Source organism: Oncorhynchus keta, chromosome 27, assembly GCF_023373465.1.
Source record: "Oncorhynchus keta strain PuntledgeMale-10-30-2019 chromosome 27, Oket_V2, whole genome shotgun sequence".
Taxonomy (NCBI): Eukaryota; Metazoa; Chordata; class Actinopteri; order Salmoniformes; family Salmonidae; genus Oncorhynchus; species Oncorhynchus keta.
In genome coordinates, this window is record NC_068447.1 from 28,556,399 (window position 1) to 28,570,902 (window position 14,504).

At 49.6% G+C, this 14,504-nt stretch overlaps 1 protein-coding gene across 6 annotated transcripts in view; it reads left to right on the forward strand.

Moving 5' to 3' along the window:
* Nucleotides 1-14,504, forward strand: part of LOC118359714 (protein SOGA1-like) — a 90,537-nt gene that overhangs the window by 47,409 nt on the left and 28,624 nt on the right. For 2 of the 6 annotated variants that reach the window (XM_052482084.1, XM_052482079.1), the window contains exons 5-10: nucleotides 1,170-2,510; nucleotides 5,052-5,168; nucleotides 8,113-8,385; nucleotides 8,696-8,926; nucleotides 9,509-9,664; nucleotides 9,942-10,109. In XM_052482084.1, the coding sequence (XP_052338044.1) occupies nucleotides 1,170-2,510; nucleotides 5,052-5,168; nucleotides 8,113-8,385; nucleotides 8,696-8,926; nucleotides 9,509-9,664; nucleotides 9,942-10,109 (2,286 nt within the window). The remainder of the gene's footprint in view (nucleotides 1-1,169; nucleotides 2,511-5,051; nucleotides 5,169-8,112; nucleotides 8,386-8,695; nucleotides 8,927-9,508; nucleotides 9,665-9,941; nucleotides 10,110-14,504) is intronic. The other 4 variants (XM_052482082.1, XM_052482081.1, XM_052482080.1 and 1 more) reach the window with 4 other exon arrangements.

Genomic DNA, 14,504 nt, shown 5'->3' on the forward strand with positions numbered 1-14,504 from the left:
TAACCCGGACGACGCTAGGCCAATTGTGCGTCGCCCCATGGCCTTCCAGGTCGCGGCCAGCTGTGACAGAGCCTGGGCTCGAACCCAGAGTCTCTGGTGGCACAGCTAGCACTGCGATGCAGTGCCTTAGACCACTGTGCCACCCGGGAGGCCCGGAACAGAAACAATTGAATAAATTTTAGAATAAGGCTGTAACCTAACCAAAATGTGGATAAAGTCAAGGGGTCTGAATACTTTCCGAAGGCACCTTAGGTATAATACAGGAGGATATTTTTCTCTATTGAGATTATTTCCTTGTTTATTTCTGACCAAATGTAAAATGTTCCTGATTAATTTGATAGAGTGGGTTAGGTGTTCTCTATACCAAATTAGCTTACACCCTGAGTCTTTTTTCTTGTTTCACACCTGGTAGTTTGGTGGATGGGACTAACAGCACACTGTACCTTAGAGGGCAACCAGCGGGTCCATCTCCTCTATACCATGTTTCTTGTAGGATGCTCATTTATTTGATGAAGTCTGGGGTCCTGCTCTTTAATCCAAAGGCAGACCTATATTCCAGGATAAGATAGTAAAGAATGTGTGTTCCATAGTGTTCGCTCTCGCTCTCTCTTCCTCCATTTCTGTGGGGATGAGGTTAATGCAGTGGAGTGCCACTGTGACATACTGTAATTGGTGTAAACTTTCTCCAGACTGTGTTTGATGTTCTGGGAAATAGCCCCATCACCAATAAAGTACACAACACATTATTTAATGGGTCTTCACCATTTTGAGTCAGTTGGTTAAATAATAGCGGGTGTTTAATATTCAAAATAGCTTATGTCTTTTATAAATACACCAATGTACCTCAATGCCCCCAGCCAGCACACATTACACTGTAATATAGTATGCATGACTCCCCAGTGTTGCAGCAACCTATCCCACTTTGCCCCCAAAAAATCCATAGCATTGGTCTAAATATTTGAAGGGGTTAATATGAGGATGTCAGATGAGTTTAAGCCAGAAAGAAACTCCCACACAATCAGTTTTTTTGTAATTTTGGCCTCGCAATCTTTCTCTCTCGGTCTCTCTCTCTGTGGTATGTGAAAGGATATATTGTCATTGTGTGTGTGAGTGAGTCAGTGTGTTGTCAGTGTTCCTAACAGCTGGTCTCTGTGCCTCTCTGGGGCCAGCAGGAGGACAACTCTGACCTCAAGTGCCAGCTCCATTTTGCCAAGGAGGAGTCCGTTCTCATGTGCAAGAAGCTGACCAAGATGGCCAAGGACAGTGAGGCCATGCGGGAGGAGCTGGCCAAGTACCGCTCGGTCTACGGCGATGTGGACGCCTCACTCACCGTGGAGGAGGTCAACGACTCACCCCACACCCGCGAGGCCGAGGTTAGAGTTCACCTGAAGCTGGTGGAGGAGGAAGCCAACCTGCTGAGCCGGCGTATCGTCGAACTAGAGGTGGAGAACCGTGGCCTACGGGCCGAGATGGACGACATGAAGGGCCAGGAGCTGCCTCCAGGGCTGGGAGGCATGGGAGGCCCTGGAGGAGGAGGTCTGGATAACGTGATGGAGCTCCAGAGGCACCTGCAGTTTGTGGAGGAGGAAGCGGAGCTGCTACGGCGCTCGCTGCTGGAGATGGAGGAGCAGAACAAGCTGCTGATGAATGAGATCAACCGCTACAAGTCGGAGCTGCCGCTGACGTTGGACCCAAACCAGGATGACTCCTCGTCCATCTCTCTCCTGGAGGATGGTCATGGTGGGGGAGCTCTCATCAGCACCGAGGCCCCCCATGAGGAGCTGCTGCAGGCCGCCAGGCTCCAGATCGGGGAGTTGAGCGGCAAAGTGAAGAAGCTCCAGTACGAGAACCGTGTGTTGCTGTCCAACCTGCAGCGCTGCGACCTGGCCTCCTACCACAGCTCTTCTAGGCCCGCCCTGGAGACCGACGCTGAGGCAGGGGACTCGGCCGAGTGCCTCCCCAGCCAAGCGTGCCGGGAAGGCCCCATCGGAGGGGAGAACAAGCCCCTGGAGGAGAAGGAGAAGAAGACGTCCACGGGGGTTCCCATTCACCTGCACGGTAACGTCCCCCTGGGGCTGAATGACCATGAGGCCCTGCTGGCCATGAGGGACCAGGCCCGCCTCATCTCTACAGCCATACAGCTGCTGACCGCTTCCGATTCCAACTGCCCCTCCCTCTCCCTCTACCGCAAGATCTCCTCCAACTCCTCCGGGGAGACTGCAGAGCCCTGTGTCCCAGAGAAGAGCCAGCAGTCCCAACCCTCGGAGCTCCAGGACCTGCCCCTGGTGGAGGCTCTGACGGGCAGGCTGCGAGCACTGCACACACAGCTCCAGGCCTTCGTGAAGCGAGTGGAGAGCCTTGGCAGCGCCCCTCCTGGGAGGGAGCAGGTGGAGGTGGCATCCCCCCTGCCTCTACTGTCCGAAGCTGGAGACTCCGTGGTGGATACGCCCTCTGCCTCACACCCCTGCCCTCCAGACGACCAGGCGGGTGAGATCACTGCAGGGCAGAAGGTAAGAATGAACACCCTCCTCTTCACACCACTCATTTATTATTGAATTTGTTTCTTTCCTTTTCTTTCATATGCTCCTTTTTTGTAGCAAGGCTATTATTTCTGTTCCGTTTGCTCCCACCCCTTCCCAGCTCACACTATGGTTTCTCCCTGCCGGCACACATGACATGACACGCATGCTGCTTTGATGCCTTATAACCTGTTATAGATGCTACATAGAGCTCAGGGCTCAAATGGAGCCACCACTGTGCTGCATGACAACTAGAATGATAAAGAAATCATAGAAGCCGTAAGCCACCATCTATTTACACACATCAAAATACAATTTGCATATCCAAGTAAATGCACTCTAGTAAAGTTGGTTCTATGCTTAGAGTTAAGCTCCATTAGAGGCCAACTGAGTCCCAACCCCATCCGCTCTCTCCCCCCGTCCCTCCCTCTCTCACCCCATCTCCCCGTCTCTCCCTCCCCATCTCATCCCTCCCTCTCTCCCCCCGTCCCTCCCTCTCTCACCCCATCCCCCCGTCTCTCCCTCCCCATCTCATCCCTCCCTCTCTCCCCCCGTCCCTCCCTCTCTCAAAACGTCCCTCCCTCTCTCAACCCGTCCCTCTTTCTCTCACCCCGTCCCTCCCTCTCTCAACCCGTCTCTCCCTCTCTCACCCCGTCTCTCCTTCTCTTACCCCGTCCCTCCTTCTCTCACCCCGTCCCTCCTTCTCTCAACCCGTCCCTTCTTCTCTCACCCTGTCCCTCCTTCTCTCAACCCGTCCCTCCTTCTCTCAACCGTCCCTCCTTCTCTCACCCCGTCCCTCCTTCTCTCACCCCGTCCCTCCCTCTCTCACCCCGTCCCTCCCTCTCTCAACCCGTCCCTCCCTCTCTCACCCCGTCCTCCCTCTCTCACCCCGTCTCTCCTCTCTCACCCCGTCTCTCCTTCTCTCCCCCCTCTCTCCCTCTCCTCTCACCCCGTCTCTCCCTCTCTCACCCCCTCCCTCCCTCTCTCACCCCGTCTCTCCTTCTCTCACCCCGTCTCTCCCTCTCTCACCCCGTCCCTCCCTCTCTCACCCCGTCTCTCCCTCTCTCACCCCCTCCCTCCTTCTCTCACCCCGTCTCTCCTCCCTCTCTCACCCCGTCTCCCTCCCTCTCACCCCGTCCCTCCCTCTCTCACCCCGTCCCTCCTCTCTCTCACCCCGTCCCTCCCTCTCTCCCCCCGTCCCTCCCTCTCTCCCCCCGTCCCTCCCTCTCTCCCCCCGTCTCTCCCTCTCTCACCCCGTCTCTCCCTCTCTCACCCCGTCTCTCCCTCTCTCACCCCGTCTCTCCCTCCCTCTCCTCACCCCGTCTCTCCCTCTCCCCGTCCCTCCCTCCCTCTCTCACCCCGTCTCTCCCTCCCTCTCTCACCCCGTCCCTCCCTCCCTCTCTCCCCCTCTCTCCCCTCCTCCCTCCCTCTCTCACCCCGTCCCCCCTCTCTCACCCCGTCTCTCCCTCTCTCACCCCGTCTCTCCCTCTCTCAACCCGTAACCTCCCTCCCTCTCTCCCCGTCTCTCCCTCCCTCTCTCACCCCGTCTCTCCCTCCCTCTCTCACCCCGTCTCTCCCTCCCTCTCTCACCCCGTCCCTCCCTCCCTCTCTCACCCCCTCTCTCCCTCCCTCTCTCACCCCCTCCCTCCCTCTCTCTCCCCCTCTCTCCCTCTCTCACCCCGTCCCTCCCTCCCTCTCTCACCCCGTCTCTCCCTCTCTCACCCCGTCTCTCCCTCCCTCTCTCACCCCGTCTCTCCCTCCCTCTCTCACCCCGTCTCTCCCTCCCTCTCTCACCCCGTCCCTCCCTCCCTCACCCGACCCTCCCTCTCTCACCCTGTCTCTCCCTCCCTCTCTCACCCCGTCTCTCCCTCCCTCTCCCACCCCTCCCTCCCTCTCTCACCCCGTCTCTCCCTCTCTCACCCCGTCTCTCCCTCCCTCTCTCACCCCGTCTCTCCCTCTCTCACCCCGTCTCTCCCTCCCTCTCTCACCCCGTCCCTCCCTCTCTCACCCCGTCTCTCCCTCTCTCACCCCGTCTCTCCCTCTCTCAACCCGTAACCTCCCTCTCTCACCCCGTCTCTCCCTCTCTCCCCCCTCTCACTGCATGGGCACCATGACCGCTGCTTTCTTCACTTGTTTCCCTTTCTTCCTCTCTCTTCTTTCACTCCTTTGATTATGTTAATCCCCTCTCCTACACTCTCCTCTTACGGTCCTTCACTCCCACCCTCATCCCCCAACCCTCCAGCCGTCGCTCGCACTTCTCATCCTTGTTTTGGTTCTGTTCTCCACTCTGTCCTATGCCACTCTGACAAAGCTGTTTTTCCTTTACATACTTTTATTTGTCCTGTGAGGTTCATTCTTTATTTTCAATGTGTCTTCCGGATCTTCCATTTTGGTTGTATTGTTTTGTTTTCGATTCCCTCTCTCCCTACCATATGTCTCCCCTCATCTTCTTCCTTCCCTTTCCTCTCTTCCTCTTTCCCTCTTTTTATTATTTTGTTTCATTTTTATTCATTAACTTGCCCATGCATGCAGCAGCCCGACTTTAGGGACCAATCAGAGCGCGAAGTGAAAGGTCAGGAGGAGGAGGAGGGTGACAGCCACATTGACAACAACAAGAACCAGGTTAAACAGGAGACGGACACAGCCCTGGTAGGTCACTGCTATAGAACAGTCAAAATACACACATGCATACGCATACAGACACACACACACACACAGACACACACACACACTGTGCACTCCTTGATGGCCCAAACATGCGGTTTAGGCTGTCTTTAGGCTCGCTTCCCTCGTTCTTTCATGTGATAGATAGTGGGGGAATCAGGTTGGAATCACACTGCAGTAAACACAATGACATCAGCTCTTGAAGTGAGCAGAGGAAGTGTCTGCTGCTCAGTGTTCGTTTGACCTTTCCTAGCAGGTCTCCTTGGAAACCTGGGCTGTGAGGGAGGGGCAACTGCAGAAGCAATGAATAGAGCAGAGAGCAACACAATCGCCACAATCGCTCTCCTGTTACAGGATATACAATGTTGCTTTTATAATATGTCATGAAAGGGAAGGTTTCTCTCTGGGCTGTACTGTAGCACATAATCAGTTAGTCATCTGAACACACACTCCCTAACTGTGAGAACTAGAGAAAGTCATTGTTGCTGTCAGTAGGCTGGTTATTAAAGGTTCTCCAGAGTAGACACATTCTCCAAATGTAGAATTATATAATGATAGTAGACGGTTAACTATGACAACATTCAGCAGGCCACATTAAATCAGCTTGTGGTTGACTTTTGGCCCACGGGCCACGTGTTTGAAATAAGTAGGTCTAATAATTCACCCTGTGTCTCTCTCAGTAACCTCTGCATCACAAACTACTGTTGGCTTCTACACATTATCATCCTCCCTGCTCCTCTCCCCTCTCAGTGATCAATGATGAGGCTGCCAGGTCCGGGGAGATCAGGACCAGCTCCGGTGAGGGAAGGAGGAAAGGACAGGGGATAGGACAGGCAGGCAGTAACACCTTGGCCCTACGCCAGGCGACGTTATCACACGCAGACTGCCTGAGTGCTCTGTGTGTCTGTAGAGACAGGGTCGGTCGATAGAAGCGTGACAGGGCTGATGTATGGACATGGATGTTGGTGGGAAATGACTGACAACACAGCTCTTAGCTCGCTCAGTAGATGCCTACTGGATAACTTATTTGTATTGCTTTTAATCTTTTTAAATGAATTTATCTTATTAACACTTTGTTCTAGCTAGCTATTTGTGTAGGTAGCTATCAAGTAAACGCAATGATAATAAACCTGGGGTCCATCAGGCTGACTGTGTTCTGGGTCCTATTCATTAGGGAACATAGTTTCAAAACGTTGTGCAGGTCGTCCCTCTCCGTTTTAGTCCGTTTTCTTTTCCCCTGTTTAGTGCCTAATGAATAACGGCCCTGGTCTCTCCCCACTGAGTGGTGCCTCTTGTGTCCATTACCACCAAACAACCCTTTCAGAGTAACTGTGTAATGTTAAAAATAGGATTCTATATCCTGCTCAGAAAGGAACTTAAATAGAAGATTCTTCTGCGGGACAGTACGACTGACATAATGCTGTGAAAGGCATTGGAAACTGACAGCAGGTTATCCATTGATATGCATGGAGTCTGTGTCTAAGGCTTGGTTGGGGAGTGTAAGCCTTTTATACAACTGTTATGGTCTATGAGGCAAATATGCTTTGGAATGTGAGGAAATTGAAAGGTTTAGCAGCTGAAATTGAGCTCCCTTCACTCTTACTCCTTGGATCCCTTTGGTGAGAGAAAGAGGGTGTCAGAAGTCACTTACAGAGGCTGCTGAGGAGAAGGAGAAAGGGGGAGAAATGCAGAAGCGGGCTACGGTGTAAATTATATAAAAAATTGACTGCAAATCCATTTGTGACTGGCTGAGTAATAGTGAGCTACAGTGTCATAGTGCATTTGGAACCTCCACTGGCAGGGACTCTCTCAGAATACACAGGGAGGGTAGAGTTGTTGGGAGGGCAGACTGCCAAGATGTTGGTTATCCATAGTAAATAACCAAGTAGATTGTAGTAGATTATGAGTAGATATTGAGTGTGCAAAAAAAAATGTAAATGGGGAAAAAAACAATGATTCCAGAAATGCAACATCTAAATAAACTAACATTAAAATAATATTGTATTTTCACCTATCTGTCAAAGCCCTCAGAGAACCTTGGGACAAAACATAAAGGTTCTTATTGTACCTCAAAACAACAGCAGTAGTCTTAAAGTGCCATTTAAACACAGATATCCATGGAACATTATGAAACAGTGGATATTGGAATAATATTTAAAACCTTCAGAGTCTATTAATGCCCCTCGGGGTATTTCAGTCTTCCACAGAACATCCCCATTGACCCACCTTATCAAATTCTACACACTAATTGGTGAAGAGAAAAAATGTTGGGCGCTGAGTGATAATGAAAAGCTTGAGTGGCTGGTCTTGTGCCTGTCATTAGAACGGAGGCCATATGAGGAGTATTTCGTAGGTTAGCGCTAATGGTAGGGTGGGGTGGCCCCCACCACGGGTTAGGCTGGGGTGGCCCCCACCACGGGTTAGGCTGGGGTGGCCCCCACCACGGGTTAGGCTGGGGTGGCCCCCACCACGGGTTAGGCTGGGGTGGCCCCCACCACGGGTTAGGCTGGGGTGGCCCCCACCACGGGTTAGGCTGGGGTGGCCCCCACCACGGGTTAGGCTGGGGTGGCCCCCACCACGGGTTAGGCTGGGGTGGCCCCCACCACGGGTTAGGCTGGGGTGGCCCCCACCACGGGTTAGGCTGGGGTGGCCCCCACCACGGGTTAGGCTGGGGTGGCCCCCACCACGGGTTAGGCTGGGGTGGCCCCCACCACGGGTTAGGCTGGGGTGGCCCCCACCACGGGTTAGCGAGAAGTGAAGAAGAACACTACTACGGGGAATAGTAACTCCAGTAACTGATTTATGAATGGAGGATATTTTTCAGTTGTGGGAAGTGGTGTGCTATGCTTTACACTTTACAGGGTGTTCTAGCATTGCGGAGTGTATGGTAATCTAGCTATAATGGTGTATCCCTCCCTCCCTCCCTCAGCAGATCAGTGAGCTGCAGGCCCTTCTGTTGGAGGCAAGGGACAATGCTTGCAGGACGCAGGAGGAACTGACTGTGGAGAGGCAGGAGGAACGGATTGTGGAGAGGCAGGAGGAACGGACTGTGGAGAGGCAGGAGGAACAGACTGTGGAGAGGCAGGAGGAACGGACTGTGGAGAGGCAGGAGGAACGGACTGTGGAGAGGCAGGAGGAACTGACTGTGGAGAGATGGGATCACAGAGGCCCCACCCACAGCAGCTCACAGACATTCACACAGGTACACAATCATCAAACTGTTCTATATCTATGTACACAACACTGACTACAGTCAAACCCTTCTAAACCACACAGAGCATTGTTACTGTAACGGCTTGTCAATGCTAATAGAGTGAGAACAGTATGGTATCACTACTATGATATGTACAACAACAATTTATTATATACATGCATTCACCCACTTAGCAAACAGCTAAAGCAAACTCCATAAACGGTGCTGCACGTAATCCCTTATCATAACAACACTGGCACTGTGAGCCCCTGTAGCCCACTGACTGGCCTGTCTCCTCTCTCTCTGTGTGTTTCTCCAGCTGCAGGAGGAGCACCAGAAGGCCCTGACGAGAAGGGACTTCCAGCTACAGAGTCTGAGTCTGCAGACGCGGCTGCAGCAGAAGTTCTGGAGCCAAGAGAGGAACCTGATGTTGCAGGAGTCCCAGCAGCTCAAGCAGACCCTGCTGCTGCTCAGCCTCAAGCTGCGTTGCTTCCTCAAACAGTGGCGGCTGGGACGCAAGCTGGACACGGAGGCCAAGGATGTCCTGGAGGTACGGGACTGACTAGCCACCCTCTCCCTTTGAATCAGCCACTTAGCTGTGGCATAGTAGTTTGGTTGGTTGATATTATTTTATCCTCGTTAGCCAGCAGCATTCCACCCTGCATCCCACTTCTGGCTTGCTTCTGAAACTAAGCGTTGGCTTGTCCTGGTTGGTCCCTGGATGGGAGACCAGATGCTGCTGGAAGTAGTGTTGGAGGGTCAGTAGGAGGCACTCTTTCCTCTGGTCTAAAACAATGTAAATATCCCAATGCCCCAGGGCAGTGATTGGGGACGTTGCTCTGTGTAGGGTGCCGTCATTCGGATGGGATGTTAAACAGGTGTCCTGACTCTCTGTGGTCACTAAAGATTCCATTGCACTTATTGTAAGAGTAGGGTTGTTAACCCTGGTGTCCACCGTCATGGTTACCTAATCATCACGCGCTTACAATTGGCTCGTTCATCCTGTAACTATTCCCCAGGTTGTTGCTGTAAATGAGAATCTGTTCTCAATCAACTTACTGGGTTAAATCAAATAAATGAGCTGTTTAAGAAACTTGGCTAAACTCCTAATTTGCTGTGTGTTTCCCTACAGGTGAACAGCCTGAAGGACCTGTACCTGCTGTTGGAGGAGGAGAGTCTGGCCGCCCACCCCCAACATGGAGACAACAAGATTACCTCCGCAGAGGAGCAGCACCTCTGCCCCACCATCTCCAAGGAGCTCTGTGTGCTGGAGAAGAGCTACACACAGGTGCAGGAACAGGTCACACCTAGGTCATATTCATTAGTGCACACTGTTGCAAAAAATGTTTTGCTACAGAAAACAAAAACAAGCCTTTGTTATTGGACAAGTTCAGGTTGTTCCTCTCGGTTTCAGTCGGTTCTTTCTGTTTAGTGTCTGCTGAAGACAACCGTGACAACACACTGGAAACAGCTGTTATTGATCAAGTGCATGACATGGAGATCCTCTCAAATATCATGTTCATCTCTATAACGTTCACTGATTCCTCATCCTGTCCGTGGCCTAGACGAGCGGCGTGAGCAGCACACTGGCGGACCTGAAGGGAGCGCTCCAGGATCTGAGCGGAGAGCTGCGAGAGGAGCGCCAGGGCTCTCAGGAACTGACCCAGCAGTTTGCCCGCGCTAAGGCCTCCTGGGAGGTGGAGAGGACAGAGCTCAAGAGCCTCATTACCCAGGTAAGACCACACCACCTAGAAGGGTGCAACTAGCATAGAAATATAATTACTAGAATGGAAATTTGACTTCACCGTCATGGGTACACTCAATATGGCTGACATGGTATTGTGCTAGCTAGTCTATAGAAACCCTCTGTTGTATAGTTATAGTTTCAAACCCATAGTTTACCTAAAACCAACTAAAAACCTCATTTGGCTAGTTCAGAGGCCAGTCTATTATGTAGCTTACAGACCAATGGATTTCAGATTTGTCACGGTCCCTGCCTGACCATTATCTTAGAGGCTTAGCATAAGGCATCCCTGGGAGGGTAATACATCAGCCGTTACACCAGACTACTGGATAGAGAGGGCTGATAATAGGACTCTGGCCACCAGGGTTAGGATCGTTCCCTAATTGGAGGTAGAATAAAGACTTTAGATTAGACTCTTGCCTGATCAGTCAGACCTGCTCTATACCGACTGGGCTCCAATCGTTTCTCCTGTTGGCTGCCTGGATGTCTGAGGCAAAGACATTGATTGTCTGACCATTAAGTGGGCTTTTCTAGTTATTAATAAGAAAGGTCTTCAATCAGCATGCAGGATAGATCCCTCTGAAGCTGTACGAAGATCAATTTACCCATTCATAAAGGATGACATGACCTGTGATTTGTCACAGTTTTACTGAGAGAAGCTGCCGAGCTGCGGGGAGCTATGTTACAGATGATCAGAAGTATGAATCAGTCACTGGGTATTCATTTAATCACCAATACTCATGTTGACAAGTGGCTTGAATCTGCTGATATCCCGAGGTGGTGGATTTGTGCTAATCTATCTGTCTGGGGTTTAGTTTGGCCGTCTACTTTTCCCCCAGACCTGTGTGTGTGTGTGTGTGTGTGTGTGTGTGTGTGTGTGTGTGTGTGTGTGTGTGTGTGTGTGTGTGTGTGTGTGTGTGTGTGTGTGTGTGTGTGTGTGTGTGTGTGTGTGTGTGTGTGTGTGTGTGTGTGTGTGTGTGTGTGTGTGTGTGTGTGTGTGTGTGTGTGTGTGTGTGTGTGTGCGGGCGAGCGAGTGAGCGACAGAGGTAACTGGCAGTGAGAGATGAGGTTAATATACAGACTCCTCGGAACCTGAGACACTCTCATAACAACATCCTCCGTAATGACATAAATGAGCAGGGTTTGAGACAGGTCACCACATGACACCGAGATAATGTATATATTATCAGACCAGTGGGGAAATAGAAGGCAAAAAAGAGAAAGGAATTAAGAGAGGAAGAGATGGAGAAAAGGAATTAAGAGAGAGAGAGAGAATAAATAGAGGAGAGAGAGGGGGAATAAACAGAGAGAGAGAGAGAATAAATAGAGGAGAGAGAGAGAGAATAAATAGAGGGAGGGAGGGAGGGGGAATAAACAGAGAGAGAGAATAAATAGAGGGAGAGAGAGGGGGAATAAACAGAGAGAGAGAGAGAATAAATAAAGGGAGAGAGAGGGGGGAAGACCCCACAGTGTGCCATCACAGCAGCAAGATGTGTGAGCTGTTGCCACAAGAAAAGGGCAACCAGTGAAGAACAAACACCATTGTAAATACAACCCATATTTATGTTTGATTTATTTTCCCTTTTGTACTTTAACTATTTGCACATCGTTACAACACTGTATATAGACATAATATGACATTTGAAATGTCTTTATTCTTTTGGAACTTCTGTGAGTGTAATGTTTACTGTTCAGTTGTATTGTTTATTTCACTTTTGTTTATTATCTACTTCACTTGCTTTGGCGATGTTAACACATGTTTCCCATGCCAATAAAGCCCTTCAATTGAGTGGGGAATAAACAGAGGGAGAGAGAGAATAAATAGATGGAGAGAGGGGGGGAATAAACAGAGAGAGAGAGAATAAATAGAGGGAGAGAGAGGGGGGGAATAAACAGAGAGAGAGAATAAATAGAGGGAGAGAGAGGGGGAATAAACAGAGAGAGAGAGAGAATAAATAGAGGGAGAGAGAGGGGGGAATAAACAGAGAGAGAGAGAGAGAGAGAATAAATAGAGGGAGAGAGAGGGGGAATAAATAGAGGGAGAGAGAGAGAATAAATAGAGGGAGAGAGAGGGGGGGAATAAACAGAGGGAGAGAGAGAATAAATAGAGGGAGAGAGAGGGGGGGAATAAACAGAGAGAGAGAGAGAGAGAATAAAGAGAGGGAGAGAGAGGGGGAATAAACAGAGAGAGAGAGAATAAATAGAGGGAGAGAGAGGGGGGAATAAACAGAGGGAGAGAGAGAATAAATAGAGGGAGAGAGAGGGGGGGAATAAACAGAGAGAGAGAGAGAGAATAAATAGAGGGAGAGAGAGGGGGGAATAAACAGAGAGAGAGAGAGAGAATAAATAGAGGGAGAGAGAGGGGGGGAATAAACAGAGAGAGAGAGAGAGAGAGAGAGAATAAATAGAGGGAGAGAGAGGGGGGAATAAACAGAGAGAGAGAGAGAGAATAAATAGAGGGTGAGAGAGGGGGGGAATAAACAGAGAGAGATAATAAATAGAGGGCGAGAGAGGGGGGAATAAACAGAGAGAGAGATAATAAATAGAGGGCGAGAGAGGGGGGAATAAACAGAGAGAGAGAGAGAATAAATAGAGGGAGAGAGAGAATAAATAGAGGGAGAGAGAGAATAAATAGAGGGAGAGAGATAATAAATAGAGGGGGGAATAAACAGAGAGAGAGAGAGAATAAATAGAGGGCGAGAGAGGGGGGAATAAACAGAGAGAGATATAATAAATAGAGGGTGAGAGAGGGGGGAATAAACAGAGAGAGAGAGATAATAAATAGAGGGCGAGAGAGGGGGGAATAAACAGAGAGAGAGAGATAATAAATAGAGGGCGAGAGAGGGGGGAATAAACAGAGAGAGATAATAAATAGAGGGCGAGAGAGGGGGGAATAAACAGAGAGAGATAATAAATAGAGGGCGAGAGAGGGGGGAATAAACAGAGAGAGAGAGAGAGAGATAATAAATAGAGGGTGAGAGAGGGGAGAATAAACAGAGAGAGAGAGATAATAAATAGAGGGCGAGAGAGGGGGAATAAACAGAGAGAGATAATAAATAGAGGGCGAGAGAGGGGGGAATAAACAGAGAGAGAGAGATAATAAATAGAGGGCGAGAGAGGGGGGAATAAACAGAGAGAGATAATAAATAGAGGGCGAGAGAGGGGGGAATAAACAGAGAGAGAGAGAGAATAAATAGAGGGCGAGAGAGGGGGGAATAAACAGAGAGAGAGATAATAAATAGAGGGTGAGAGAGGGGGGAATAAACAGAGAGAGAGATAATAAATAGAGGGCGAGAGAGGGGGGAATAAACAGACAGAGAGAGATAATAAATAGAGGGCGAGAGAGGGGGGAATAAACAGAGAGAGAGATAATAAATAGAGGGAAGAGAGAGGGGGAATAAACAGAGAGAGAGAGAGAATAAATAGAGGGAGAGAGATAATAAATAGAGGAGAGAGATAATAAATAGAGGAGAGAGAGAATAAATAGAGGAGAGAGAGAGAGAATAAATAGAGGGAGAGAGATAATAAATAGAGGGAGAGAGATAATAAATAGAGGGAGAGAGATAATAAATAGAGGGAGAGAGAGGGGGAATAAACAGAGAGAGAGAGAGAGAATAAATAGAGGGAGAGAGAGAGAGAGAATAAATAGAGGGAGGGAGGGAGGGGGGGGAATAAACAGAGAGAGAGAATAAATAGAGGGAGAGAGAGGGGGAATAAACAGAGAGAGAGAGAGAATAAATAAAGGGAGAGAGAGGGGGGAAGACCCCACAGTGTGCCATCACAGCAGCAAGATGTGTGAGCTGTTGCCACAAGAAAAGGGCAACCAGTGAAGAACAAACACCATTGTAAATACAACCCATATTTATGTTTGATTTATTTTCCCTTTTGTACTTTAACTATTTGCACATCGTTACAACACTGTATATAGACATAATATGACATTTGAAATGTCTTTATTCTTTTGGAACTTCTGTGAGTGTAATGTTTACTGTTCAGTTGTATTGTTTATTTCACTTTTGTTTATTATCTACTTCACTTGCTTTGGCGATGTTAACACATGTTTCCCATGCCAATAAAGCCCTTCAATTGAGTGGGGAATAAACAGAGGGAGAGAGAGAATAAATAGAGGGAGAGAGGGGGGGGGGAATAAACAGAGAGAGAGAGAATAAATAGAGGGAGAGAGAGGGGGAATAAACAGAGAGAGAGAGAATAAATAGAGGGAGAGAGAGGGGGGAATAAACAGAGAGAGAGAGAGAATAAATAGAGGGAGAGAGAGGGGGGGAATAAACAGAGAGAGAGAGAGAGAGAGAATAAATAGAGGGAGAGAGAGGGGGAATAAATAGAGGGAGAGAGAGAGAATAAATAGAGGGCGAGAGAGGGGGGA